The sequence below is a fragment of the Bos mutus genome, chromosome 19 (genome assembly GCF_027580195.1).
Source record: "Bos mutus isolate GX-2022 chromosome 19, NWIPB_WYAK_1.1, whole genome shotgun sequence".
Lineage (NCBI taxonomy): Eukaryota > Metazoa > Chordata > Mammalia > Artiodactyla > Bovidae > Bos > Bos mutus.
Window position 1 is genome coordinate 13514163 of NC_091635.1, and position 27880 is coordinate 13542042.

At 48.7% G+C, this 27880-nt stretch overlaps 5 protein-coding genes across 12 annotated transcripts; 2 read left to right on the forward strand and 3 right to left on the reverse strand.

The window, feature by feature from the left end:
* The first annotated feature begins 241 nt into the window (after positions 1 to 241).
* On the forward strand, positions 242 to 7081 carry C19H17orf114 (chromosome 19 C17orf114 homolog). 2 transcript variants are annotated; one of them, XM_070389336.1, is made up of 2 exons: positions 242 to 6365; positions 6818 to 7081. In XM_070389336.1, the coding sequence occupies exons 1-2, from the start codon at positions 6293 to 6295 to the stop codon at positions 6988 to 6990; spliced, it is 246 nt and encodes an 81-aa protein (XP_070245437.1). In that variant the 5' UTR covers positions 242 to 6292; the 3' UTR covers positions 6991 to 7081. The 2 variants fall into 2 exon arrangements, with proteins under 2 accessions (XP_070245437.1, XP_070245436.1); XM_070389335.1 differs by having other exon boundaries at positions 242 to 2142.
* Positions 7082 to 8648: 1567 nt separating this feature from the next.
* PSMB6 (proteasome 20S subunit beta 6) lies at positions 8649 to 10904 on the reverse strand. 2 transcript variants are annotated; one of them, XM_005906051.3, is made up of 6 exons: positions 10750 to 10904; positions 10036 to 10103; positions 9568 to 9699; positions 9337 to 9466; positions 9007 to 9151; positions 8649 to 8865 (listed from the first exon to the last, which is right to left on the reverse strand). In XM_005906051.3, the coding sequence occupies exons 1-6, from the start codon at positions 10849 to 10851 to the stop codon at positions 8723 to 8725; spliced, it is 720 nt and encodes a 239-aa protein (XP_005906113.2). In that variant the 5' UTR covers positions 10852 to 10904; the 3' UTR covers positions 8649 to 8722. The 2 variants fall into 2 exon arrangements, with proteins under 2 accessions (XP_005906113.2, XP_070244884.1); XM_070388783.1 differs by having other exon boundaries at positions 8649 to 8885.
* Positions 10905 to 12841: 1937 nt separating this feature from the next.
* Positions 12842 to 20872, reverse strand: GLTPD2 (glycolipid transfer protein domain containing 2). 2 transcript variants are annotated; one of them, XM_070389328.1, is made up of 4 exons: positions 20755 to 20872; positions 16064 to 16687; positions 15641 to 15807; positions 12842 to 15542 (listed from the first exon to the last, which is right to left on the reverse strand). In XM_070389328.1, exons 2-4 carry the CDS (start codon positions 16307 to 16309, stop codon positions 15029 to 15031), a joined length of 927 nt encoding a protein of 308 aa, XP_070245429.1. In that variant the 5' UTR covers positions 16310 to 16687; positions 20755 to 20872; the 3' UTR covers positions 12842 to 15028. The 2 variants fall into 2 exon arrangements, with proteins under 2 accessions (XP_070245429.1, XP_005906158.2); XM_005906096.2 differs by lacking the exon at positions 20755 to 20872 and having other exon boundaries at positions 16064 to 16116; positions 16228 to 16354.
* Positions 15070 to 19532, forward strand: VMO1 (vitelline membrane outer layer 1 homolog). 4 transcript variants are annotated; one of them, XM_070389332.1, is made up of 5 exons: positions 15401 to 15813; positions 16020 to 16155; positions 18585 to 18697; positions 18777 to 18892; positions 19167 to 19532. In XM_070389332.1, the coding sequence occupies exons 3-5, from the start codon at positions 18599 to 18601 to the stop codon at positions 19462 to 19464; spliced, it is 513 nt and encodes a 170-aa protein (XP_070245433.1). In that variant the 5' UTR covers positions 15401 to 15813; positions 16020 to 16155; positions 18585 to 18598; the 3' UTR covers positions 19465 to 19532. The 4 variants fall into 4 exon arrangements, with proteins under 4 accessions (XP_070245432.1, XP_070245433.1, XP_070245434.1 ...); XM_070389331.1 differs by lacking the exons at positions 15401 to 15813; positions 16020 to 16155 and adding an exon at positions 15070 to 15199; XM_070389333.1 differs by lacking the exon at positions 15401 to 15813 and having other exon boundaries at positions 15823 to 16155.
* TM4SF5 (transmembrane 4 L six family member 5) lies at positions 20806 to 27116 on the reverse strand. 2 transcript variants are annotated; one of them, XM_070389334.1, is made up of 5 exons: positions 26787 to 27116; positions 22088 to 22168; positions 21414 to 21550; positions 20986 to 21169; positions 20806 to 20892 (listed from the first exon to the last, which is right to left on the reverse strand). In XM_070389334.1, the coding sequence occupies exons 1-5, from the start codon at positions 26958 to 26960 to the stop codon at positions 20890 to 20892; spliced, it is 579 nt and encodes a 192-aa protein (XP_070245435.1). In that variant the 5' UTR covers positions 26961 to 27116; the 3' UTR covers positions 20806 to 20889. The 2 variants fall into 2 exon arrangements, with proteins under 2 accessions (XP_070245435.1, XP_005906112.2); XM_005906050.3 differs by having other exon boundaries at positions 20806 to 20904; positions 26787 to 27112.
* Positions 27117 to 27880: the final 764 nt, after the last annotated feature.

Here is a 27880-nt window from a genome sequence, read left to right on the forward strand (position 1 = left end):
CTGTCCCGCCCCCGCCGCCCTCGGCCCGCCCCGGCGTCCTGCGCGCAGTCGGGACGCGGGGGCCGCCCTCGGCTCTACTGGACAGAGCCGCCCGCTTCTCGCATCCGTGCGGTGCCATCCGCCTGGTTGTCCGTCTGTCTCGCGCCGTCGGTCCGCCCGGGCCCGGACTGTGCCCTGTGGGCGCTCAGCGACCTTCCTCCACTCGGGCACCAGCACCCCGGGTCCTCTCCGGCGGGGCCGCGCCTCCGGGGCCGGGACCTGGCAGTGCTCATTTCCAGGGCGGGCTGCGAACCACATCGGGCCGGCTTAGCCAGCGTTTGTAGAAGAAAGGAATGATAAAAGGCCGGAGGGGTGGTGCCCACAAATTCATTAACGTGAGCAAGCTTGCATTCTTTCATTCATTCACTGTTTATTGCGTCCTTGCCTCTCGCCAGACTCCGAGCCTACAGTAATGAACAAGACTAACACGAACTGCTCTTCTAGAACTAGCAGTCTAAGGGCAAACAGGAAAAATTTCAGATTCTAAAAGACAAAATATTTCATTTTTTTCAAAGCAGGTTCCTTTATCTTTTCTAGATGGAAGAATGGGTTGATGGACATTTCTTGATGGCGTTTTGGGTTGTTTCTAGCTTATGTCTATTGTGAATAAAGCTCCCATAGGAAGCATCAGTACAAACAAAGCTAGTGGAGGTGATGGCAATCCAGTTGAGCTATTTCAAATCCTCAAAGATGATGCTGTGAAAGTGCTGCACTCAATATGCCAGCAAATTTGGAAAACTCAGCAGTGGCCACAGGACCGGAAAAGGACAATTTTCATTCCAATCCCAAAGAAAGGCAATGCCAAAGAATGCTCAAACTACCGCACAATTGCACTCATCTCACATGCTAGTAGTGATGCTTAAAATTCTCCAAGCCAGGCTTAAGCAATACGTGAACTTCCAGATATTCAAGCTGGTTTTAGAAAAGGCAGAGGAACCAGAGATCAAATTGCCAACATCTGCTGGGTCATCGAAAAAGCAAGAGAGTTCCAGAAAAACATATATTTCTGCTTTATTGACTATGCCAAAGCTTTTGACTGTGTGGATCACAATAAACTGTGGAAAATTCTTCAAGAGATGGGAATACCAGACCACCTGACCTGCCTCTTGAGAAACCTGTTTGCAGGTCAGGAAGTAACAGTTAGAACTGGACATAGAACAACAGACTGGTTCCAAATAGGAAAAGGAGTACGTCAAGGCTGTATATTGTCACCCTGCTTATTTAACTTCTATGGAGAGTACATCATGAGAAACGCTGGGCTGGAAGAAGCACAAACTGGAATCAAGATTGCCGGGAGAAATATCAATAACCTCAGATATGCAGCTGACACCACCCTTATGGCAGAAAGTGAAGAACTGAAGAGCCTCTTGATGAAAGTGAAAAGGAGAGTGAAAAAGTTGGCTTAAAGCTCAACATTCAGAAAACTAAGATCATGGTATCCGGTCCCATCACTTCATGGGAAATAGATGGGGAAACAACGGAAGCAGTGGCTGACTTTATTTTTTGGGGCTCCAAAATCACTGCAGATGGTGACTGCAGCCATGAAATTAAAAGACGCTTACTCCTTGGAAGGAAAGTTATGATCAACCTAGACAGCATATTAAAAAGCAGAGATATTACTTTGTCAACAAAGGTCTGTCTAGTCAAGGCTATGGTTTTTCCAGTGGTCACGTATGGATATGAGAGTTGGACTATAAAGAAAGCTAAGTGCCGAAGAATTGATGCTTTTGAACTGTGGTGTTGGAGAAGACTCTTGAGAGTCCCTTGGATTGCAAGGAGATCCAACTAGTCCATCCTAAAGGAGATCAGTCCTGGGTGTTCATTGGAAGGACTGATGTTGAAGCTGAAACTCCCAATACTTTGGCCACCTGATGGGAAGAGCTGACTCACTGGAAAAGACTCTGATGCTGGGAAAGATTGGGCAGGAGGAGAAGAGGATGACAGAGGATGAGATGGTTGGATGGCATCATCGACTCAGTGGACATGCGTCTGGGTGGACTCTGGGAGTTGGTGATGGACAGGGAGGCCTGGAGTGCTGCGGTTCATGGGGTTGCAAAGAGTCAGACATGAATGAGCGACTGAACTGAACTGAAATGTTCCTGGGTAAGTCTTTCTGTAGAAATACCTTCTCGTTTCTCTTCTGTAAATAGCTAGAAACTTGCCAAACTTATTTGAGCTCTAATTGCATACATTTATATGGAGACATGGTAAAGAAAATGACAAAGGCTATTTTAAAATGTTCATTAAAAAGCACTTTTTAAATAAGTGAAATATTTTAAAATGGGGGGGTATTTTAAAATGAGAGGGATCTGCCAAACTGTTTTCCGAAATGGTGGTTCTGTTTTACATTTCCAAAATCTGTGTATGATAATTCCAATTGATCTATAGCATGGCCAAGATTTGATATTGTCAATCTTTGAAGTGTCTGCCTGCAATGCGGGAGACTTGGGTTCGATCCCTGGGTCGGGAAGATCCGCTGGAGAAGGAAATGGCAACCCACTCCAGTATTCTTGCCTGGAGAATCCCATGGGCAGAGGAGCCTGGTGGACTACAGTCCACGGGGTCACAGAGTCGGACACGACTGAGCAACTTCACTTTCACTTCATGCTAGTAAATGTAAAATAATACATCATCGTAGTTTTATTTGCATTTCTCTAATGACTAATGATGCTGACCATACTTCAAGTGCTTATTGACCATTTTTATGTATCTCTTATTAAGTGTTTGATTCTTTCATTGACTGTTTAGAAAGTCATGTGATTTGACTTATTAAATTGTAAGAGTTCTTTATATATTAAATTGGTCAAAAAGTTTGTTCGGAATTTTCAAGTTCTTTGGAGTTTTTCATAAGGTGTTATGGAAAAATGAAAACGAACTTCTTGACCAACCCAATATTTTGGATACAAATCCTTCATCAGATAAATGTACTACAAATATTTTCACCCAGAAGATAGTTTCTCTTTTTAAAATAATGGTGCCTTTTGGGAATTCCCTGGCTATCCAGTGGTGAGGACTTGGCTCTGACCGCAGGGCCCAGCCTCGAAGCACCGCCAAAACAAATAAATAAATGATGCCTTTTGAAAAGCAGAGGTTTTTTATTTTGATTAATTTGTGGCCTATAGACTATTACTCAGCAATAAAAATGAATAAAGTGTAAAATGGTGCAGCCACCTTGGAAAACAATTTCAAAATGTTAAGCCTAGAGTTACTGTGCTTGTGTTGTGCTTGTGCTAATTCACTTTAGTCGTGTCCAACTCTTTGTGACCCCATGAACTGTAGCCCGCCAGGCTCCCTTGTCCACAGGATTCTCCAGGCAAGAATACTGGAGTGGGTTGCCATTTCCTTCTCCTGGGGATCCTCCCAACCTAGGGACTGAACCCATGTCTCCTAGGTTTCCTGCCTTGGTTCTTTACCACTAGTGTACAGGCAAGCAATTCCACTCCTAGGTATATTCCAAAAAGAAATGAAACATTTCTTCACAGAAGCTTGCACAGGAATGTCCATAGCAATGTTATTCAAGTAACCAAAAAGTAGACACAAACCAAATGTCCATTAAGTTATAGATGGATAAACAAAATGTGGTATATCCCTACCATGAAATATTATTCAGTCCTGAAAGTAATGATGTACTGATAGCCTGCTCCAACATGGATGAACCTTGAAATGTTATGCTAAGTGAAAGAAGCCAGACACAAGGGACCACATATTATATGAGTCCATTTCTATGAAATGTCCAGAATAAGTAAATTCAAAGAGACCATAGCTGGACCAGTAGCTGGGGAGAGGGACAGGGGGGTGACTGCTAATGGGCAGAGTTTCTTTTGAGGGTGATGAGGTTACATTAGCTGTGATGGTTGCTCACCTCTGTGAATTAAAAAAAACAAACATTGAATAGTAGACTAAAGCGTGAATTTTATGGCATATGAATTATTCTCAATAAAGTTATTACAAGAAACACAAACTGTTACTACATACAACTGTTAATACACACAACTGTTAATGCACACAACATGGGTGACTTTCAAAAACATTATGCTGGAAGAAGCCAGACACAGTAGAGGAGCACTGTGTGATTCCACTAATATTGAGTTCTGGAACAGCAAAGCCGATCTATAGTGATGGAAATCAGATCTGCAGTTGCCTGTGGCAGGGAGTGGGGAAAAGAGGGACAGTAAAGGGCACATAGGGAACTGGGGGAGGGAAATGTCCCCTGTCTTGATTGGGGTGGGGATTACATAGGCGTATGCACTTGACACTGGGAAAGACCCTGATGCTGGGAAAGATTGAGAGCAGGAGGAGAAGGGGGCGACAGAGGATGAGTCAGTTGGATGGCATCACCGACTCGATGGATATGAGTTTGAGCAAACTCCGGGAGATAGTGGAGGACAGGGAAGCCTGGCGTGCTGCAGGTCATGGGGTCACAAAATCAGACATGACTTAGCGACTGAACAATGCACTTATCAAAACTCATGAAACCGCGCACTAAGATATGTGCATTAAATTGCAAATTTTTACTTCAATAAAGTTAATTTAAAAAACAGATGTTCCAATGTAAAATAAAAAATCAAGTGTAGATTTCAGTCAGGCAATGCAGTTAGCAGTGCTTTCTGACCTTTCCCACATCATGACACCCTAAGGGGATGACAATGTAGCTCTCGGAGGGCATTTTATTTATTTATTTAAATATTTGGCTGTACCAGGGCTTTTCTTTTTTTTTTTTTTTAATCTTTGGCTGTGCTGGGTCTTTGTTGCTGCTAGAGGGCTTTCTCTGTTTGTGGCAAGTGGGAACTATTCTCCGGTGGCGGTGCTCAGGTGTTGTGGAGCACAGGCTCGAGGGCTTCGGTAGTTGCAGCATGGGGCTTTGTTGCTCCGAGGCATGTGGAATCTTCCCGGACCAGGAATCGAACCTATGCTCCCTTCGTTGGCAGGTGAATTCTTAACAACTGGATCACCAGGGAAGTCCCCGTGCCAGGTCTTATTTGCAGCATAGATCTCAGATCTGTTGAGGCTTGCAGGATCTTTTCCTTTATTCTTTTTTTAAGTTGCTGCATGTCAAATCTTGGTTGCAGCATGTGGGATCTAGTTCCCTGACCCGGGATTGAACCTGGGCCCCTGCATCGGGAGTGTGAAGTCTTAGCCACTGGACCACCAGGGAAGTCCCTATTTATTTATTTATTTTTATTTACTTATTTTTTATTTGGCTGCACTGGATCTTAGTTGCAGCATGTGGGATCTAGTTCCCATGACCAGGGGTTGAATCCAAGCCCCCTGCATTGGGAGCACAGAGTCTTAGCTGCTGGACTGCCAGGGAAGCCCTTATTTATTTTATAAAATTAATTTTTATTGGAGTATAGTTGCTTGGAGGGCATTTAGAGTCTTTGGTTAGCACACTTGGAACCCACGGCTCCCAGCCTGGGCTCTGGCTGCCCTACACCTGCTGGGGGCATCAAAGCCTGCCAGGAATAAGCTCAGGCAGCTCAAGTGAGGTGGTAAAGAGCAGACTCTGGGGTCAGACTGAAGAAGGTGAGGGAAAGTTACTGCTTTTCTGATGACTGCCTCTGTGAGCTTGGACAAGTGACCTAATCTTTCAGTGCCTTGGATTCCTCATCTGTGCAATCGCATAGGAATGACACTGACTTTAAAAGATCATTGACACTATCAGATGAGATAATGTGTAAAAGTCCGTAGAATCTACCTGGCACGGGATAATTAATCAATTGGGACTATTTTCATAAGAGGGGACAAGAGCTACTGGACTGTTTAATGAGAATGTAAACATTTCCCTGACTGATAAACTTTCTTGTTCTGGAAAAATAGACTATTCTTTCAAATTTTACATCTTGGGCATTCTAAATAGAAATGAATCTCATTGTGAAATACAAATGCATCCCCAGCAGGGTCCAGCCTGGCACAAAGTTGTCTGGCATTACTGCAATGAATTTTCACTGTGCCTGTCTGTCCTGGCACGTATGTGTCTGTCTCTACCCTACCTTCCCTCCCAGTCTTCTGCTTCTCCATGGAGATCAGAGACAACCCCCAAATTAAGGAGGCACAAAAGGAGAGGTGTTTGAGTGGGGGATCCCCCACCCCTTCCCTCCTCCTTCTTCTCCCCCTTCCATCTCCTGGCGCCGATAATCACCAGGCGGTCGGAGGCTAAGTGGTAGTTTTGCCCACAGCGGAGGGGCTTGGAAACCACACCCCTCCTGGGGCCCTCCTGGCCATTCTCAGCATCTCCGTCTTCTCCACTGTTGAGATGGGTCTGAAGGGGGCATGGTGTTTCCCATGGTGTGGGTGCCGGAGACAGCGAAGGACTGACAGAGGAGCAGGTATGGGGGAGACAGAGGAAAAGGCGGGCTGCCAGTCAGACAGACAAACTGTGCTGGAGAGAAGGGTAGATCCTCAGACCGGGGAAAGGAAAGGATGATCTCTCTTCCTGGGTGGGAGGTGGATCTATCGCTTCGCCACAGGACTAGCTAAACACTTTGCAGCCCCTAGTATGAAGTGGAGAAGTGGGACCCCCCTTATTAAAAAAATTATCAAGAATTTCAAGACAGTGATAGCAGAGCATGACACCAAGCACAGGAGCCTTTCTGAGTGTGGCCCCTTGTGCCAGCGCACAGGTCAAGGGCCAGGGAAGCTGACCCTGCCACCAGCTTCCCCTCTCCCTTTCGCCATCTGATGCTGGTGACACTCACCTAAGTCCCCAGCCATCTTCCCTGGCCTCTTTTCCTCCTCCTGATCCACTGTGCCCATCTTCCCCCTCCAATGTCCCTTTTAGGCCTGGATCCAGCTGCCCCTCCAGATCCAGATGGCAGCCCGGCTGTAGCCCCCATTGCCGCCGAGGGAGGGATACCATCCCTAGGATCTGGTGCCTACTTTAGCAGGAAGGCCCGGCTCTCCTTCCGCCACCAGCTGCATGATGTAGCATCAGCCAACGACTCCACCATCTGATGCAGGGAACCAGGGGCTACACCTCCAGGCCTTGGCAACCTTCCTTCCCCATCTTCTCATCTGAGCCCAAGGCCCTTCCCACAGGACCCTCATGACCTTCTTATTAAATACATTGAGAGTTGTTTCTGAGTATTGCTCGTGTGTATGTGTGTGTGTGTGTGTGTGGTGTTTTGGAGAGGAGATGGGGACAACACCAGGCCTGTGTGATGGGGCTGAGGTGGGAAGTGCAGCAGGGTGGGAGTGAGCACACGGGAGTGGGAAACAGGAGGCGCCTGATCTCCAGCAGAGCCCAGGTATGCCCAGCGGGAAGTAGGTTTTCTGAAACCAAGCTTCAGAGCTGAAGGTGGTGAAACCAGTTTGGAGTGGTTAGTGAGTAGGCAGGACAGCAGATTGGGCCAGAGAGCATATTTTTCGTTTGATAAATATCAAGTGTCCACTCCCTGCCAGGTATTGAAAATATATCAGTCACTCAAGCACAAGGAATTCTCTTCTCACTGAATTTGCTTTCTGGTAGGGGGAGGCAGATAATAAATAAGCATGGTAATAGGAGACACTAAAATGTACTGCTGTGAAGAAAATTAACAGATAATGTAAGAAAAGGGTGGTGGTGTTTCTTAAAATTCAGGTTAGGAAAGGCCTTTCTGTGGAAGGATGGAGTTTGTAGGGTTGTGAAGTATAGGGGAAAGAGCAATCAAAGATGCTTTGAGACAGGGAAGACCGGGAGAACAGGTTTTACAGAAAACCAAAACTTCTGCAGTGGTTATTTTAAGCTTGAGACACACATGTTTGGGGTCAGAGATTCTTCACTTAATCCAGGACCTCACCACATCCTTAAGAAGATTCCTCTGTACCCTCTGAAATCTTCCAGGGCAGGATTGTGTTGTTTGCTTTTGTTTTTTTGGCCGTGTCACTTGACCTGTGGGATCTTAGTTCCTAACCATGGGACCACTAGGGAATTCCCCAAGGCAGGATTATATTCTAGAACCAGGTTTCCAAATGTGGCTTTCACAGTTCCCTTAGCCACTGACTGGAGAAACAGATGAGGGAAGACTGTCAGTCACTGTCAATGAGCACCACTGAGGTCTCTGGTTCCAGCCAGTCTTGCAGGGGCCAGAGTTCACTCCTGGTTTCCCATCCGAGGGACTGAAAGCTGACTTCCCATCACCCTCCCAAAGGAAAGGTGGTCGCTGGAGCTGACCCACAGCACTCCCAGTGGCTGCTCTCTCCCATTCGACATCAATCTTAAACTCCATTTGCATCAAGGTCCACCTTCCACCCAAGAGCCAAAGAAGTCACAATGCTGCTTCTTATGAGGTGACAGAGGTGAGTGTGAAGACAGGGGACCATGAGCCTGGGTCAGAGATGTGGAATCCTTCTGGCCTCACAGCCAGTAGCCTCACAGGGGGCAGGCTGTGGGGAGGTGACTCCAGTCTCCATGAGAATTTCGAGTTCCACCTTGGGCTTGAATAGCAAGGGGAGTGGAACATCTGTGGAAAGCCCCCACATCAACCACACTCCTGTCACAAGTGCCTGGACGTGGTAAAGAAAGTATGGGGGATGATGGCCTGGAGAAGGGTCCGTCCCAGCTCACTCAGGGCAGTGATTTATACAAACAGGAATGGCCCAGAGGTCAAAGAAAGAACCCCAAAGCACGCAGGTTCTCACTGATGAACTGTTTATTGAATTTTGAAGGGGTATGTATGGGGTGTCTCGTATCTTAGGACCTCAGGGTTCAGAGAGGCGGTAAAGTGGCAATGGTGAACTTGGGAATCTGGTCTCCCAGAAGTACCTGCCGCTCTACCCCTGGTTCTGCAATGGCTGCCAGGCGGATCACCCCTCCACTAGAGCCATCCCGCTCCATTGCCAAAGCGAGAGCTGTGGATAAAAGAAAATTAGGTTAAGAGAAGAAAGTTAGAATCACAGTCAGATGCTGGGATCAAGGCAAGGGAAGAGGAATGTTGACCTGGCTTGGGTAGGAAGATTTAGGCTCACAGACCCAGGAGCCCAAATTCTCACCATTGGCAGTGAACTGCAGGCATTCTTCCTTGGTCATGCCTTCCCGGTAGGTAGCATCCACATAGCCATAGATATAGGAGCTCCCAGAGCCCCCAATGGCAAAGGGCTGTCGTACCATCATACCCCCCATAGGCACCGAGTACACCTACCAGACGGAGAGAGAAAAATGTCATCATTTGTACATACACATTCACCTGTCCATTGTGGGAGTGGTCTGTGTAAAGTTAATAATAAGTGATGCAGAGACTGGAAAAAGAACTAGAAAATGGCTGGGGTGGGGAGAGACTGAAAAGGCATGGCTCCAGCATTCTGGAGGTGGTGGTGTCTGACCTGTCCCCCTTCTTGGGGGTCCCAGCCGGCAATGATGATTCCTGCCATCAGGTCTTCTCGATATCGGTAACACATCTCCTTAAAGAGGCTGGCCGCTGTGTGCACCAGCGGAGGCTCATTCAGCTCAATGCTAGATGATGAAGAGAGTCATAGGGAAGACAGTGTCAGACCATTCAGCCCGTCAGGTCCCAACTCCTTTCAGACACTTGCTCTTCCCCTGCCCACAAGTACCTGTGGAAACCAAGCTGATAAGTGACTGCATCAGCTACTGCTTGGGTATCAGCGGCTGAGCCTGAGCGGCAGCAGAAAATACGGTCGTGAATAGGGGTCAGCTTGTCAGTCACTCGATTGGCAATGTACGACCTGCAGGATGGCAGAATAGTGAGGAAGGAGCCCACCCATCTCCCACTTCCATCTTTCACTATCCACTACCTCAACAGGAATTCCAGTATTCCCGATCAGTCTTCATCTAAACTGAAACAGGCTGGAAAACAAACTTTTGCAAGAATTTCACCAAAAGGTTTAGAGAACTACAAAGTAGTAAAAGATGGAACAAATCCTGATCTCCCAGGAGGGGAGAAATCTCCGTTCCCACAGCAGCCCAAGGAGGATAAGCATGGGCTGGCAGCCAAGGAAGGAAGGAAGGAAGGAAGGAAGGGAAAGATGGGAAGATCTTTCACATAGCTGTCCTGAGCTCACCCAGTGGTTGTTCTGGAGTCAGCTCCTAGAACCACGCCCCCATCAAATTGCACGGCCATGATAGTGGTCTGGAAAAAAGGATAAAGGGCGAGTCGGCCTCTCCATATTCTCCAGCACACACAAACCTCAATGATCCGTCTATCCAGTCCCCAGAGTACGAGTTAAGTAGTGGGCCACCAAAGAAAGTGACAGTGAAGTAGCTCAGTCGTGTCCGACTCTTTGCGACCCTATGGACTGTAGCCTACCAGGCTCCTCTGTCCATGGGATTTTCCAGACAATATAGTACTGGAGTGGATTGCCATTTCCTTCTTCAGGGGATCTTCCCAACCCAGGGATCGAACCCGGGTCTCCCGCATTGTAGACAGAAGCTTTTACCGTCTGAGCCACCGGGGAAGTACCAAACCATCATCAAATCTCACAGGGGGTGGGTCTCAATACCCCGCAGGGTATCATAATTCCAATCCTCAAATTCCCAAAGGGCCACCCTGGCCTTAAGCTTTCGTCCTGCAAGATTCCAGAATCCCACGCTCAGCCTACCTTCCACCTCCCACCACATCACTCCTGCATCCTTATAATACCTTTCCCCCTGCCTGAGCGCATCGCACAGACCACCTCCCTCCTCCCGCCCCTTCAGTTCTCCCAACCCACTCCAGCGTTATCCTTCTATCTCTTCAAGCCTTGCGCATATCTCCTGAATCCCGAGTTTTTCCTTACCCCTGTGGAAACTTCCCGGTTCTCCCAGTCGGGGGCAATAGCCTCAGGCCCCCAGGCTGGTGCCGGCCTGGTCCCCCGAGCTGCTACTAAGGTTGCCGCCATCTTCCTCTTCCGATATTGCCGCAAAGCAACTGTCGTAAAGCGCTCTGTCACTCTCTTTAAGTCGTGTTCTGAGGACTTCTGGTTGACGGCAGAAGGGAAAAGAAATGCGTAGGGAAAGTTCTTTTGCGACAGGGAGCGCTTGATGGCAGCGTGGCTGGCAAACAAACCAAAAAAACTCAACAGAAAAACCCGCAAACCGCATGGAAAGACTACTTTCCTCTTGGTTCGGGCGGGACTGATAAATCTGATCGGAACTGCGGATCAAAGAACCTTCATGATAGACTTGTGGATCTCCGGTTTACAGTGACCGCACTATTTTCATTTCTCTTAGTTATATACCTAGGAGTATATAGTAGGAATGAAATTGCTGGGTCATGTAATAACTTTTTGTTTAACATTTTAAGGAATTTACACCTTTTGCACAGCAGCTGCCTCGTTTTACATTCCCATTAACCGTGAATGAGGATTACGATTTCTGCACTTCCTAATCGTTACTGAGCATGTTTAACTTTAGCTGTCTTAGAGGGTGTGAAGTGATATCTTGTGTAACATTGAGCGTATTTTCATGTGCTGAATGACTATTTGCACATCTTTTTGGAAAGTGCTTTGTCCATTTTAAAGTTGGATTTTTTTTTTTACTGTTATTAATTTAAGAGGGCTTTTGTTTCGTTTTGTCTTCTTCATAAGCAAAACATCAAACTTTTAAAAATAGGCTTTTTAATTTCTTTATATATTGGCTGTACCTTGTGATTTGCAGGATCTCAGTTCCCTGACTGGGGTTCACAGCAGTGAAAGCCCCAAATGCTAACCACTAGGCCACTAGGGAACTCCCAACATCAAATTTTTAAAAAATTTGAAGTATAGTTGATTTACAATATTGTTTTAGTTTCAGGTGTATAGCAAAGTGATTAAGTTATATATATATTTCCATCATAGACTATTACAAGATATTAAGGATACTTCCCTGTGCTATTTACTTGTATTTTGGCTGCACCGGGTCTTAGTTGTGGCATGCAGGATCTAGTTCCCTGATTAGGGATTGAAACCAGCCCCCTGCACTGTAAGCACAGACTCTTAGCCACTGGACCACCAGGGAAGTCCCCTTCATTTTTCCCCCCTTCATTTTTAATATAGGTGTATATACCTCCACAGTTTCTTCTGAGCACTTTTTATGCTACATCCCAAGTTTTGGTGTGCTTTGATTTCACTTTCCCTAGTCTCAAAGTATTTTTCTTGGAGTGGGGGAGAAAAAATATTTTACTGGTGATTTCTTCTGTGACCTAGTGTGTTCAAAGTGTGCTTTTTTACTTTCCACATATTTGTGAATTTTTCAAATTTCCTTTTACTGTTGATTTCTAATTTCATTTTGGCTTAGTTGGAGAAGATTTTGTGACTTCAACCTTTAAAAATATTTTGAGACTCTTGCGGCCTACTCTGTGGTCTATTCTGGGGTTGCGTGTGTGCTTGAGAAGAATATATATTGACTGTTATTGTGTGGAGTGGTCCTCCTATGAACTTGCCATACTATTTCTACATACTTCAGCTGGAGCTGGGGTTTGAATTGAAAATATGACCCTGACACACTCTTGCTTAAAATTAACTCTCAAGATACAGTCTCCCATCTCTATAATAGATTATAAGGGCCTTTGTGAACTTGCTCCTGCCCACCTGACTGTAATCACATCTCCTCTTTTAATATGTTTTGTTGTAGTAAAATATAAATAATATAAAATTAGCATTTTAACCATTTTTGGTATACAATTCGATAGCATTAAGTACATTTACATTGTTGTGCTATCCCCTTTTCTTTTTGACACTCTTTTTTTTAAAAATATACATTTATTTATTTTAATTAGAGGTTAATTACTTTACAATATTGTATTGGTTTTGCCATACATCAACATGAATCCGCCACAGGTATACACGTGTTCCCCATCCTGAACCCCCCTCCCTCCTCCCTCTCCATACCATCCCTCTGGGTCGTCTCAGTGCACCAGCCCCAAGCATCCAGTATCATGCATCGAACCTGGACTGGCGATTCATGTCATATATGATATTATACATGTTTCAATGCCATTCTCCCAAATCATCCCACCCTCTCCCTCTCCCTCTCCCACAGAGTCCAAAAGACTGCTCTATACATCTATGTCTCTTTTGCTGTCTCACTTACAGGGTTATCATTACCATCTTTCTAAATTCCATATATACACGTTAGTATACTGTATTGGTGTTTTTGACACTCTTAACTGCAATCATCTGAACTATTTTTAGTGCTTCCTCATACATTCACTCATCAAAGAGCTGTTGAATGTCTGCTAGGTGCCAGACACCATTTAAGCCACTGATAGTACATCTGGGAACAAAGTAGACAAATCCTAGCCCCGTGGAACTTTCTATTGGGGAAGACAAAAAAAAATTATATAGTATGTTAGATAGTGAATTATACTAAGAAGAAAAACAAAGCAAGGAAGGGAGATAGGAAGTGTGTGTGTATGTGTGTGTTGAAATTTTAGAAAGAATAATCAAGGCAGGTTTCACTCAGGAGACATGTAAATAAAGACCAAAAGGAAGGAGGGAGGTCATTTGTATATATTGGAGAAAAGCATTCTGGACAGAGAGAAGAGCAAGTACAATGGTCCTGAGGCAGGATCTTGCCTGACATGTTGTTGTTGTTTAGTCGCTAAGTTGTATTTGACTTTTGCAATCCCCAAGGACTACAGCAGGCCAGGCTCCTCTGTCCATGGGATTTCCCAGACAAGAATACTGGAATGGGTTGCCATTTCCTTCTCCAGGGGATCTTCCCAGCCCAGGGATTGAACCCAAGAATCCTACATTGGTAGGCAGATTCTTTACCACTGAGCCACCAGGGAAGCCCCTGCCTAACACATTCAACGGATATTGAGGAGGTCACTTTGGCTAGTAGAATCATATCACAGAGGACTTTTGAGAAAATTTTCATCCTTCTCAACTGAAGATATGATCCAGAAAATCTTCTGCTTAAGTTTTTAAAAGTTTTCATCTAAGTGCAATAGGAAGCCATTGGAAAATGTTGAGCAGGGAAGTGACATGATATGCTCTACATTTTAAAGATCACTGTGGCTGCTTTTTTGAAAATATGCCGTAGGGAAGTAAAGTATGGGAGAGAGAAACTGGAGGCTATTGAAACAATCCAAGTGATAGATAAAATGGACTTCATAGGTGGGTAGCAGTGGAAATAGTAAGAAATAGAATTTGACAGATTGGAGGTGGGTATGATAAAAGAGAAACCAGAGTCTGGATGACCACAAGGTTTTTTAGCTTAAGGACGTGGAAGAATGGAATTGTCATTTACTGAGGTAGTGAGGACTATGGAGCATTTTAGGAGGCGAGGCTATCGGAAGCTCAGTTTTGGACTTGAGTTTGCTATGTTTCGTTGAAATCCACATGGAGATGTGGAATAAGGACGAGTATACGTAGTATTCTGGAATCCAGGGGAAAGTGGGTTGGAGTTATAATTTGGGAGTTATCAGTGTATAACTTTGTTCACTGGAGGCAACAAACGAACGTTATTGAGTTGGCGCCTGCTTGACGTGAGTTTTTAGCACAGGTTTTAGCCTTGGGTAGCTGACGGGAAAGGGTGTCATTTATTAAGACAGGAAACATAAGAAGGGGTGCGGTTCTGGGAGGAGGTGACTGGATCCGTGTAGGATGTGTTGCATTTGCGGTGTCATGTGGAGATGTCCGGGAAAGGGTTGGCTTTATGGGGGCTGGAGCTCAGGGGACAGGTCTGGACTGGAGACGTGGCATGTAGTGGACAAGTGAAGCTGTAGGAATGACTGAGACAGGTCAGGGGTAGCGAGTCTCTCGGCGGCGGGGAATAGGAATAGCACATCTTCATCTTCCCGCATCTATTTTTCCTATTTCCCTTAAGCGCCTGCCATCATCGCACAAAACGCCCTAAGTCGACGGCTATCAGGGAATAGCCCCACTGTTTTTATTCCCCCCTGTTCCTCCCTCCTCCGGGAGATTGCAGATATAGAGGAAGAGGCTAAAACCCCACCCACGCCGGGTTGGTGACGTCACCACGGAGGCGGGGTATGTGGTGACCATGCGCCTGGCGCCGAGAGGCCAGCAGAGGGCTCAACCCCAGCTGCACCGACACCTCCCCGGTATGCTTCCTTCCTTCCGCCAGCAGGCATCAGGCCAGCTCGAGCAAGCCGCGCTCAGCCAATAAGCCCTGGGTACGGTTGTAGACGTCCTCCAGGGTGCCCGCGGCCCGGGCCAGCGCGGCCCTCGCCTCCGTCTCTCTGGCTCCGGGACACATCAGCTTGAGTAAGCGGCCGCGACCCGGGAAAGCGAGGAATGCTAGGTGGGCGGCCTGACGGACGAGCCAGGAGTGATGCGGGGCCAGGGCCGTACCATAAGCGTCGCTGCACTGAACGCCGGCGTCCGGGCCTCCGAGCATCCCGGTCGCCACCCGGTGGAGGCAGAGCTGGGACCAGCGTAGCGCACGGTGTAGCAGGAGCATGGATACCGAGCCTAAAGCCCTCGAGGGCGATGAGGCGATCTCGGGCCGCTCCCACGCCACCATCGTCCCCAGGGACGTGTAGTGCGCGGCCTGTGGGCCGTGCACCAGAGCTTCGAGGGCTGTCACTTTGGCTGAGGCCTCGCTTGTGGCGAAGGCGAAGATGGAGCCGAGGGGAGTTACGAACCTGTGTGTGTGTGATGGTGGGAAGGGTAGGAAGGTTTGCGAGAGGGCGATGGAGCCACCAAGAGGAGGGGACTGGATGGGAGGAGAGAGATCACTCACCTGACTAGATCCCTCCATCCTGCCAGGTACTGTGACAATTCCACGTCCCCTTCCGGCTTCAGACTGGCGCGGAACTGCCTCATTATACGGCCCAGCATCCCCTGGGGGCCCAGACACTGAGGCTCTTCCCATTCCGCGCCCTCCACGGGTCCCGACTGTTGCTGGACCTGCAGGTTAGATTTGAGGGCATCGAGATGGGAGCAGAACCCCTAGCTTGCTGGGCTCGCCAAGCAGCCCAGTTGGGCTCTGAATAAATTATTCCTTAGATCTAGCTGGTGTTCCTCTGGCTAGACTCTCAGCTTCTGACGGGAGAGGGGCGAGTAGGAGGAGGGCCTGCCCTTCATCAGATCCTCAGACTGGTCCACTTCCCACTGCTCAGGACCCCGCCAGGAGCTCCCAGTTCCAGCCCTGCCGGTAGCGTACCTGGAAAGGCGGCGGCCCCTCCGCAATGCAGGACTGCGTCCCAGATCCACAGCCTGAGAGGGGGAGGCGGGACAGAGCGGTGAGGGCCTGAGGTGAGGCCTTAGATCCCCAGGGCCTGGATTCCCCGGTTCCTCCCAGAGCAGGTGAGAGAACGGAATACTCACGAAGGTTCCGAGCCCAGAGATAAACAAGCAGTAGCGCGAAGACAGAAAGAGGAATTGCGCTGTGCAGCCACCGCCGCGGCATCTGCCCCGGCAGTGCGACCCCATGGCTGCAGCAGGAACCACCGCCCCCTTGCCAGCCGCTAGCCGGGCTTTGTCCCTCCGCCTCCAGGAGGGGAGAGAAGCCGCAGTGCCTGAGGTGCAGAGAGTTAATAATTAACCTACCAAGGCCCCTTCCCCTGTGCCCTTTGCCCCAGAGGGCAGCATCCGAGGGGTGAGGGACTGGAATGAAGAGAATTTAGGGGATTCGGTAGCAGTGACATGTCCCTTACATTTCCCTTCCCTGAAGGCTGGGTGGTAGTAAGAGGCAGCCTGGGTACTGTGAAGAGAGGCTGAGGTCAGAAGCAGGTCCTCCAAGGAACAATGGTGGGCCTTAAGCTGACTCTGGGCTTGAGTTCCTCCACTGTAAATTGAGGATAATAATAGGTTCTTTTGTAAGGCCTCATGTGAGGATTAAATGATATCATATGTGCAAACACTGTAAATGGAAAAGCTTACCACAATTGTTCCATAAATCTTACTTTTTAAGTTCAAGCATGGGGCACCTGGGACCCAGCGAACACCCACTTCTAAATTATCCTATCCTCATGCATATGTGCTAAGTCACTTCAGTCCTGTCCGACTCTGTGACATGATGGACTGTAGCCCACCAGGCTCCTCTGTCCATGGGGATTCTCCAGGCAAGAATACTGGAGTGGGTTGCCAGGCCCTCCTCCAGGGGATCTTTCCAACCCCCAGATCGAACCTGCATTTCTTATGTCTTCGGCATTGGCAAGCAGGTTCTTTACCACTAGCACCACCTGGGAAGCCCCATCCAATCCTCAGGGGACCTTGTCTTGACCTGGAAGCCTGATGTCTCAGTTATATACTTTAGGCTGTCTCCTTTTACATTTGTTTAATTCTTTAAACCTCCAAAATGATTCCTCAGTCAAACCAACCTTTATAAATACCTCCACATGCCAGGCCCTGTACTAGGCCCCAGGAATAGAAATGTGCCTTTACAGAGCTCAAGGTGCGTTGAAGAATTTATCATCTGTCTCTCCAACTGGGATGTGAGCTCTGATGAAGACAGGGGCTTTTTCATGTTTGCTACTCTATTTATAGCATTTAGAATACTACCTGAGACACAACACATTGTTTCTAAATAAGTATGTATTGAATAAAACACAGGAGTGTGCGTGAGGGGCAGGCTAATGAGGGTTGGTACTACTCCCCACTGGGGGCTTAGACTGTAAAGCCTCTGCCTGGGATGCAGGAGATTTGGGTTCGATCCCTGGGTCAGGAAGATCCCCTGGCGAAGGAAATGGCAACCCACTTGAGTACTTTTGCCTGGAAAATCCCATGGACAGAGGAGCCTGGTAGGCGACAGTCTATGGGGTCCCAAAGAGTCGGACACGACTGAGTGACTTCACTTTCTTTCATTTTTCACTACTCCCCACAACAAACCTGAGCGGTTTTTTTTTTTTTCTGGTTTGTTTTTTCCAATTAGGAGTCCCCCTGGTGGTCATAGGGGGGAAAACATTGAGGGAAAGGATACAGGAAGAAATGGAATAAATAGCATCTCCTGTCCTCAGCCACCTATCCGTAAACTTATTAGACTTCTTCCCTGTCTCTGTGTACAGTTTCTTTTGAGAGAGAGACGTGTCCCAGATTCTCAAGGAGTCAGGACTCCAACCACTCACACGATGCTTCCTAGCTCCCATAGTTCATGGATTCTTTCTTACCCTGTCTCTGATGCTCTCTCATATCCTGGAGGTCCCTGGGGTCCCTGTCCCCTGGGATTCTGGAACCATCACTTTCATCCCTAGCCTTGGGTTCCCCATTTCCCAATGCTGGAACATTCCCCGGTTTGCTGGCTGTGACCTTAGGCAAATTGTTTGCCATTTTTGCAGCCCCAGTTCCCTCATCTGCAGAATAGGAAGGGTAATTTCCACCGCCTAAAATTGTTTTGTGGATTAAATAAAATATGCCTGCAAAACGTGAACCATGATTCTTGGTTTAAAGTTTGTTAACGTTGTGTAAGTGGGTGGTTTTTCAAACTCGTGGGTTCTTGCTGCCCCTTCTCCTCTGGCGCTGGGCTGAGAGTCAAGTCTGTAGGCTTCCCGACTGGACCGGATTAGTTTTGAATTTCACTTTATCCGGGTGGCCCTTCCGCAATCCGAGCCCTCTTAAAAGCAAAGGTTGCTTTTAAGCCTGCTAAGGCGCCTGGGCTCACGGAGGCTGCGGGATGGAGCTAGGAGCAGGAGCCAAGCTGCCGCTGCCACTGCTGCTGCTGCAGGCCACTTGCTTGGGGTACGCAGGAGCAGACGGCTACATGTCAGTCATCGAGGTGACCAACGGGGGCCCCTGGGGCGACTGGGCCTGGCCCGAGATGTGTCCTGACGGATTCTTCGCCAGCGGGTTCTCGCTCAAGGTAGGGACTCATGCCTCGGTCTCGGAGGGGACCCCAGAAACGAGGGTGGCAGTCTTCTGACTCGTCGTCGGTCGCCCAGGTGGAGCCCCGGCAAGGCATTCCTGGCGACGACACGGCCCTGAATGGGATCCGGCTGCACTGCGCGCGCGGGCAAGCGGATCTCAACGCACACGTGGTGGAGTCCCAGTCTGGAAGGTAGGGGGCAGGGGCCGAGGATCCCCTAGGGTCGGGGTAGGCCCCTTACCCTCGGTTACACACATCCCCTCCCCTCCCGACGGGCAGGTTCCTCCAGGAGGTTTAGAAATGGGAAGCGGGTGGGAGACCGCCCCCTCCCACCCCACATCACCCGCCCGCATCTCTGTGGAGGTCAGGTGACTGAGCACCTGGCGGGGAAGCCCCTGAGGCCTGAGTCGGGCTGGAGGTGGGTAGGGGGCACCGCGAAGCCAGTGCGTCTTCGCTTCCTTCGCAGGTGGGGATGGTGGAGTGAGCCGCTGTGGTGTCCCGTCGGCGGCTTCCTGGTGGCTTTCTCGCTTCGAGTGGAGGCACCCGTGACCTTTGGGGACAACACAGCTGCGAACAACGTTCGCTTCCTCTGCTCCGACGGCACGGAGCTGCAGGGGCCGGGCCTGACCTGGGGAGACTTCGGAAACTGGAGTGAGCTTTGTCCTAAAGGCATATGCGGCTTGCAGACCAAGATCCAGCAGCCTCAAGGCCTCCTCGACGACACCGCCATCAACGACGCGCTCTTTTTCTGCTGCCGCAATTGATACCATCGCCGTCCTCCCCAGCCCCTAGCCTCGTCCCACCTCCGCTATTAAAGTTTCTCTGTCTTGGCTTTGGTCTGGCTTGTTTTAGGGATGGGAAACTGCGTCGCCCCGTGTTCCTCTTAACCTGGCATTGGGCCAAGCCAATGGGGTTGGTCTCAGAAATCTGGGCTTCCCTGCTGGCTCAGACAGTAAAGCCTGCAATGCGGGAGACTTGGGTTCCATCCCTGGGTTGGGAAGATCCCCTGGAGGAGGGCATGGCAACCCACTCCAGTATTCTTACCTGGAAAATTCCCATGGACAGAGGAACCTGGTGGGCTACAGTCCATAGGGTCGCAAAGAGCCAGACACAGTGAGCGACTAAGCACACTCAGAAGTCTAGGGCAAGCTACAGAAAGTTACCGACCCATAGCTCAGGAAAAAAAAAAAAAGAAACAAATGCACTGAAACAGATTTTGCTTACAGGTTGAGGAAGTCCTTGCTTTTCTGACAGCCTCTGCAAACGTGTCATCCCCATTAAGAGCCCAGGTTGTTTCCTTTCTGAACCACCAGTGACCCCAGATTAAGAAACTTCTACCAAATTAGGTGACAACGCTATATTGTCTTAAGGCTTCATTTTCTAGAATTTAGGAGACTAACATGTCTTTTCCATGAGTGCCTGCTCAGTTACTCAGTGGAGTCCGACTCTATGACCCCATGGGCTGTAGCCCACCAGGCTCCTCTGTCCAGGGGATTTCCCAGGCAAGAATACTGGAGTGGGTTGCTATTTCCTCCTCCAGGAGATCTTCCCAATCCAGGGATAGACCCTCATCTCCTGCTTTGGCAGGTGGATTCTTTACCACTGAGCCACCTGGGAAGCTTGTCTTTTCCATATGTTTCCTTTTCTTCCCCCTACAAAACTCAAACAGTGGCTTTTCTGTACATTGAGTCCTATTAAGTGTCCTTGTCCTTGCTGCCCTCTCTGCCTGGACTCTCCCAACAGTCCAGATGATTAGCCCATCCACCAGATTTCAGGTCCAATTTTTCTTTCTTGAACTTTGTCTTATGAAAAGGTCATGCGTCAGTGAATATCTATCCCCAATACCTCCATGTTCTTAAAAAGTGCTTATCACCAACTGAAATAATCTATTGCCTCTTTTAAAAACTGTCCATCTTCTAACCCCTGGAATGTTAAATTCTTTAAGAGCACAGAACTTGCCTGTCTTGTTTATACAGTACTTTCAGTGCACCAACAGCTCAGTATTTATTAAGAAAATAGCAAGCAAGGTATAAGAGCCCCAAGCAACGGTGTACCTGGAGGCCTTCCAACACTCCTTGTATAAGGGCACAATCTGAGACGCGGAAGAGAACTCTAAATACTCTAGTTTATTCCAGGGTTGAGGCGGGCCAGGTGGGTATCCAGGAGCGACGGATCACGTAGATGGAGCCTCACTGAGAGGAGCCCTGCGGAAAGATAAAGTGAGGACAGGACACAGCCAGGGAGCAGATAGGTTTCCTTGCTAGCTCCATCCCACACCGTCCCACCTGCTTCTTCCTGCAATCGCCACAGAGGACACCAATGGATGCGTTCACCAGCTGCACCCCACAGAGCAAGATCTCCAGGCACGATGCGGCCACCAGCAGCGAGAAGAGCGTCACGTTCCAAAGGACCACATCGGGCGGCTCCACGCACAAGTTCCATTGCGTGCGGTTGAGCAGGTAAGAGCCTCTGCGGGTGGGGCAGGGTCACGCGAGAGCAGGAGGTCACTCGGAGCGCGCCTCCCCCCCACCCCCAACCTGGGGCTTCCCGCCCCGCGCAGGCGCCGAGGGGGATATGCACAGAGCTCGTTTGGCCCACGTGGAGGAAGCAGTCTCAAAGCCGAGTCCGGCCTAGGTTCCCCGGTCCGCGTGGGAAAGGCAGGTGGGCAGAGACAGAGAATGGGGCAGGGCCACGAATACAGGCTAAGCCTTACGCGGTGTCTTGGAAGTGGTAATCCCAGGAGCCGTTCATTAAGCACTGTGGTCCAATTCGGAGCCCGGTTCCCGAGACCGAGAGGCAGTAGATGGCGCCAAGCAACCCGATAGCTGAGCAGAAGACTGAGCGCAGCATCTACATGCACAGCGCAATGAGAGGTGTGTTGGGCCGTCCCCTACCTACTCGTGGGCAAACCGTGCCTGGCCCCGTCCCCCCGCCACCCCGTCTTTTCCAGTGTCGTTAAAAATACACTTCCCGTCAAATGCCGGGACTGGAGTTCCGCTTAATCCTAAGAGCCGGTGGCCATGGAGTTTCAAGGGGGCTGTAGTCCCCTCTGGTCAGGCCCACTGAAGCCTAATATTTGTCGGTGCGAGGGAGTGGTGAGATGGAGCCTAGGACTCTGCAGAGGTGCTCATGAAGCTGGGAATTCAGTAGAGAGACCACGGCTTTAGATGTGGTTCTTCGAAAACCGGTTCAAAGACCGAAGCTGAATCCTGTCTTTATTATTATTTTAAAAATTTACTAGTCTTTTAAAGTTGTGTCCTATGGGATATGGGATCTTATTTCCCCCCACCAGGGATCAAACCTGGGCCCCCTGTGTTAGGAGCACAGAGTCTTAACCACTAGACCACCAAGAAAGTCCCTTGAGCCCCATCTTAATTTGGATCTTACCCTGCAGCGATTTCCACAGCAGCCTGCACCACAACAGCCTTTGCCCCCGGCCCGGACGGCAGAAATTCCCGGACAAAGTACCTATTGGAGGAGAGTCGATGTAATAGCAAGGCCAGCAGGTCCCCAACTTGCATCGATGCTTACCTCCTCCTGGAAGTTTCCTGTGATGCCTTCAGCCCTTTGAACTATAAGGAGACCTTATCTCTACTTTTCCTGCAATACTCTGGGGCTCTGCTTTAAGTTTATCTGTATTTATGTGCCAACTTATCTCTGTCCAGATTGTAGCCTCCAGGAGGGTAGAGCCCCAATATCCTTATATCCCCCATAAATCTCAGTATATAGTAGGTGCCCAAGTGAATGGGAATCAGGAAGCCTGGGTTTGATGCCAAACTTGTGCTCATTTCACACTCCATGAATTTATTCATCTCTCTGGGTCTCAGTTTTGTCCTCTGTAAAATGGGTCTGCGTACCTCCCATGGCTGTTGTCAGGATTTAATGAAATAACAGGTTGACTTGATGTGAAGACTAACTCAGAATAAATGGTCAATAAGTATAAAGTCCCTCGGCAACAGGAAGGAATAGTGGTGTTGGAGTGTCTGGTGAACTGGGATTATGATAGAGGGTGGAGGAGTATGTAAGTGAAGACTCTGATGGGAAGGGTGGGAATCCTCAAGATACAACCCTGATCCTGTCTTTCTTTCTCCTGTGGTAGTCCTTAGAGAGCCCACCCCCTACCAGGGTGTCAGCTGCTGCTTCTAACAATAGTTGTCTCCGAATCAATACCTTCAAATTCAGATCTGACTGCCTGAAGGGTCTGTTCATTTGTATGTCTTGGTTTTAACTCAAGTTCATCCAACCTCATACTGACTTCACAGTTTATTCCCCCCAAAATTCATCTCCCTTTGGGTTTCTTGTCTCCATCAGTGGAAATATCCTCCAGGTCACTCAGTCCTGAAAACTTGAATCCTCCATACCGAGCCAGACCTCAAGTCCTTCAGTGGCTCTTGAATCTGTCAGTCCTTTCTTCCACCCAGTTAGTCCCCAGTCACCTCCCACAAGAAGGATGTGCTCATTCTCCCTGTTGGGTTTCCATGTCTCTTGCCCTGTGCCCATACTCAATCCTACATTGCTATTACCAGATTTTTTTTTTTTATTACTGCAACGGATCTTAGTTTCAGCAAACGGATCTTTGATCTTTGCTGAGGCATGCAGAATCTTTAGTTTCAGCTTGATCCCAGCAGGGATCAAATCCAGTTCCCCTGCATTGGGAGTGCAAAGTCTTAGCCACTGGACCACCAGGGAAGTCCTGCTACCACCAGATTGAACTTCACTTTCAATTGATCTTTTCCCTGATCCAGTCCCTTAGAGTCTCCTCAAATAGTCACCTGTCAAGACTGAACTCTATGAAGGTGTCTGAGGAGCCCTCCCTTTGGCTTCAGCCTTAGCTTTGTTGCACCCAACCAGGTTCTTTGCTTATCTCCCATCTCTATAATTCTGCAGCTGTCTGGATCTTTGCCTCCCTGTCTTCCTTGTCTATCTCACACCAATAAGGCAACATTTGGGTCTTCTCCAAGGGAGAAGCTGAGAGCTTTAGTTCCATTACATCATTCACAGCAACCTTACAGAAACACCTGCAGAGTTGAGTAAACTTTCCTCTAGACGCTCTTCCCTCTTCCTTGTCTCATGGCAGGTCTGGGGCCAGAGCGGGCCCCCTTGTTTAGCCTGTCTGGTTATATCACTTACTTGGAGGCTCTTGGACCCAGAGACACCTGGATTTATCTTTTGGATTTATCAACTTCAAATGACTTCCTTGTTTGTGATTTTTTAAAAGTTTGTGTATTTATTTATTTGGCTGTGCCAAGTCTTGGGCTTCCCAGGTGGCAGTAGTGGTAAAGAACCTGCCTGTCAATGCAGGAGACTGTAAGAGACATGGGTTTAACCCCTGAGTCTGGAAGATCCTCTGGAGGAGGACCTGGAAACCCATTCCAGTTTTCTTACCTGGAGAACCCCATGGACAGAGGAGCCTGGTGGGGGACCAAGTCCATAGGGTCACGAAGAGTCGGACATGACTGAGTGATGGCATGCACACCAGGTCTTAGTTGCAGCATGCAGGATCTATTAGCTGCAGCATGTGAACTCTTTAGTTGTAGCATATGGGATCTAGTTCCCTGACTGGGAATTGAACCTGGGCCCCATGCACTGAAAGCACAGAGTGTTAGTCACTGGACCACCAGGGAAGTCCCTAATTTTTGCTTTTTTAGCCAAAGTGTTTATTTCCTTTTTTTCTCTGAGCTCCTCTGTCTCACTCTCTGCTCTTTTTGTCTCAGTGAAAAGAGGTAATTGAAGAAGCAGGAGGAAGCACTGAGTTTATAGCTTGGGTCTGTTTACTTTTCTCCATCTCCGTGGCCACTGGACTTGTCCACACCATTGTTATCTCTCCTGGACAATTGTAGTAACCTCAGTTGATCTTCCTGCAGCCACTGCTGACCTCCTACTGTCCACTGTCCACCCAGCAGCCAGCCATATCCAACAGGATATGGAGCAATTAGAACTCTCATACTTTACTGATGGGAATACAATTGCTATAAGTACTTCAGACAACTCTTTGGTGATATCTATTAGCACTGAATATTTGCGTACCTTAAGATTCAGCAGTTTTACTCTGTAGGTATCTATCCAATAGACATGCAAACATACATTCACCTAAAGACATTTATAGGAATGTTTAGAGAACATTATTTGGAATAAATCCAAGTTTGGAACTATCCAAATATCCATCAACAGTAGAATGTTTAAATAAATTGTGGTAATATTTACACAATGGAATGCATAAGAAATAATAAACTACAGTATTGTATACTAATATGGATGAAACTCACAAACATATGTAATTTTGATCTGAAGAAGTCAGAACAAAAGTGTCCACAGTGTAGGATTCCATTTATATAAAGTGCTAAACAGACAAATCTAACCTCTGGGTAGAAGTCAGGATAGTGGGGCCCTTGGCAGTGTGGAGTAGGGCCTGGTAGAAGGCCTGTCTGGGATTCTTGTAATGACCCAGATCTTGATCTAAGTGCCCAGAACATAAGTATGTCCCCTCTATAAAAATTCACTGAACTGTATATTAAGGATCTGGGAAGTTGTCTGTATGACTTTTAAAAAGCTAGAAAGTCCTTCAGTAGTTTACTCTGCACTTATAATAAAATTCAAATTCCTCACTGTGCTTTTTCGGGGGTGTAGATGCTCTGGCCTCTGCCCACCGCTGATCTCACCTGCTTCCCAGAAGCAGGCTGGTGAGATTGTGGGGAGGTGGTGTTGGTTTGGGCTGGCAAAGGGGTGTGATATGACAGGAAGTGAGGGAGTAGGGCTGGGAGAAGTGTGATGTCTTGAAGAGGGTTGAGATCAGAGGTATGGAGTGGAGTCCAACTGCCATAAATCCATGCGAGAGGAAGAGTAGGAGAAAAGGCCTTGGGGCAGGGGGTGAGAGGGGTGCTTTGTCGCTCAGTCACGTCCAACTCTTTGTGACCCCATGGGCTGTAGCCCGCCATGCTCCTCTGTCCATGGGAATTCTCCAGGCAAGAATACTGGAGAGGGTTGCCAGGCCCTTCTCCAGGGGATATTCCCAACCCAGATCTCCCTCATTTCGGGCGGATTCTTTATCATCTGTGCCACCAGGGAAGCCCTGGTAAGAGGAGATTGTTGTATAAAGGAAAAGCTCAGTTCATTCCCCATTTAGCGAACGGAGCTGTGGTCAGCAAAAGAAACAAAGATGAAGCATTCCCCTAGAGAATTTCATCAGTCAGCCCTGCTGAGAAGTGGGGAACAGTGCGGGGGATAAATCTTTTGCCTTCAGGCCATAAAGGTGTTAAACTCACTTGACAGTCCCTTGGAACTTCCCAGGTGGTCCAGTGGTTAAGACTGTGCTTCCACTACAGGGAGCATGGGTTCAATCCCTGGTGGGGGAACTAAGATCCCAAATGCCATGCGGAGCACAAACAAAAAAGTTCCCCTACACAGGGAGGGGTTGGCAAACAGGGGTTAAGAAATCCGGGAAATCTGTGTCTCACCTTCCCCCACTTTTCCTGACAGGTCCTGGTCTCCAGAAAGCAACGGGGACCCCTTCTCCACCACACTGACCTAGGTTCTGAGTTTATTGTTAGTGCCCAGTGCGTGGTGGGCATCCAGAAATGTTGGACAGGGAAGTGGAGGAGGTGACACTGAGCTGATAGGTAGAATGACTGATCTGCGACATCACTACCTGGCTCCAGACACCATGCTATCACTGTAAACCACCCCCCACCCCCCAACACACACACACTGAGGCCATTATTATCTTAACCCGATAACCTCCCTGGGAACCAGCTGTTCCTTCTGTCTCAACCCTTGTCATGAGGTGTTCCCAGCATCTGCTCAGCAGTGGGGACAGGGAAGGGCTGGGAGGACCAGCTCCCTACCCAGGAGGAAACAGTTGAGAGCAGTGAGGCTCCTTCCTTCTCATTCAGCTCAGACGTTCAGCTCAGGACCCTGGGGCCGAGCAGCAACCCTACGCAGTGCTTAGCATTTGGGGGCAGGCTGGATGGGCTCCCGGTCCCCACCAAGCCACCACCATCCTTTCCATTCACTCTCTCCCGCTCCTGGTCAGGACCCCAGAGAGTGGTGCTCCCTCCCATGGCCCATGTGCCCTGGCCAGTCCTCTCACCATCAGGCCCCCGCCAACGAAGCCAGCCATGAGCCAGACTTGCAGGCTGAGGTGGTCCTTGGTCCAGGTGGTCTGCCCGTTGGGCACCAGCAGGAGGGCGTTGGCCACGATGCAGACCAGGGAGAGGGGGATGAGAGACAGCCCCACGAAGCGGGCACACTTGCCGGTGCACATGGTGAGGCTCTCGGAAAGGACAGGCGGTGAGTGAAAGTGAACCCAAGGTTCCCGAGTCCAGAGGAAAAAACAAGCCAGGAGCAAAGGTCGGGGAGGAGGTGTGGCGAAGCTGGCAGCAGCTGATGATAAAGGACAGGGGCAGGAGACGTGGGGCTGCTGCAGAGACGCAGGCCAAGGGGAGGATGTGGTGGACGAGCTGGGGGAGGCTGACCCACAGAGGAAGTTGCATGGAGTCGGTGTGTTCTTCCTCTTCTTCTGCGCTCACCTCGCCACAGACCCTCCGTCAGCTCCTTACCTGCTTTGTGACTTACCCAAACCCCTTAATGTCTCTAAATCTCAGTTGTCTTGTTTGTATAAAGGGCATAGTGATGCTCCTGGGCTCTTGGGCTGGTGGTGAGGATTAAATAGGGAATTCCCTGGTGGTCCAGTGGTTAGGACTCTGCACTCTCACCGCCAGGGGCCTGGGTTCAGTCCCTGGTTGGGGAGCTATGATCCTGTATGCCATATGGTGCAGCCAAAAAAAAAAAAAGGAGTGAGGGTGAAAAGCATTTTGTAACAAAGAACACACTAAGACAATGTGTGGTAGCCTCATTGCTTCTTAGCCCCACAGAGACGCTTCCTCCTGGAAAGAAACCAAGAAGATGGTGGTGTTTTTTCTGTTCCTTCTTGTCAGTTCACTTCAGTCCCTCAGTCTTGTCTGACTCTGTGACCCCATGGACTGCAGCACGCCAGGCTTCCCTGTCCATCACAAACTCCTGGAGCTTGCTCAAACTCATGTCCATTGAGTCAGTGATGCCATCCAACCATCTCATCTTTTGTCATCCCCTTCTCCCCCTGCCTTCAATCTATCCCAGCATCAGGGTCTTTTCCAGTAAGTCAGTTCTCCACATCAGGTGGCCAAAGTATCAGCTTCAGCTTCA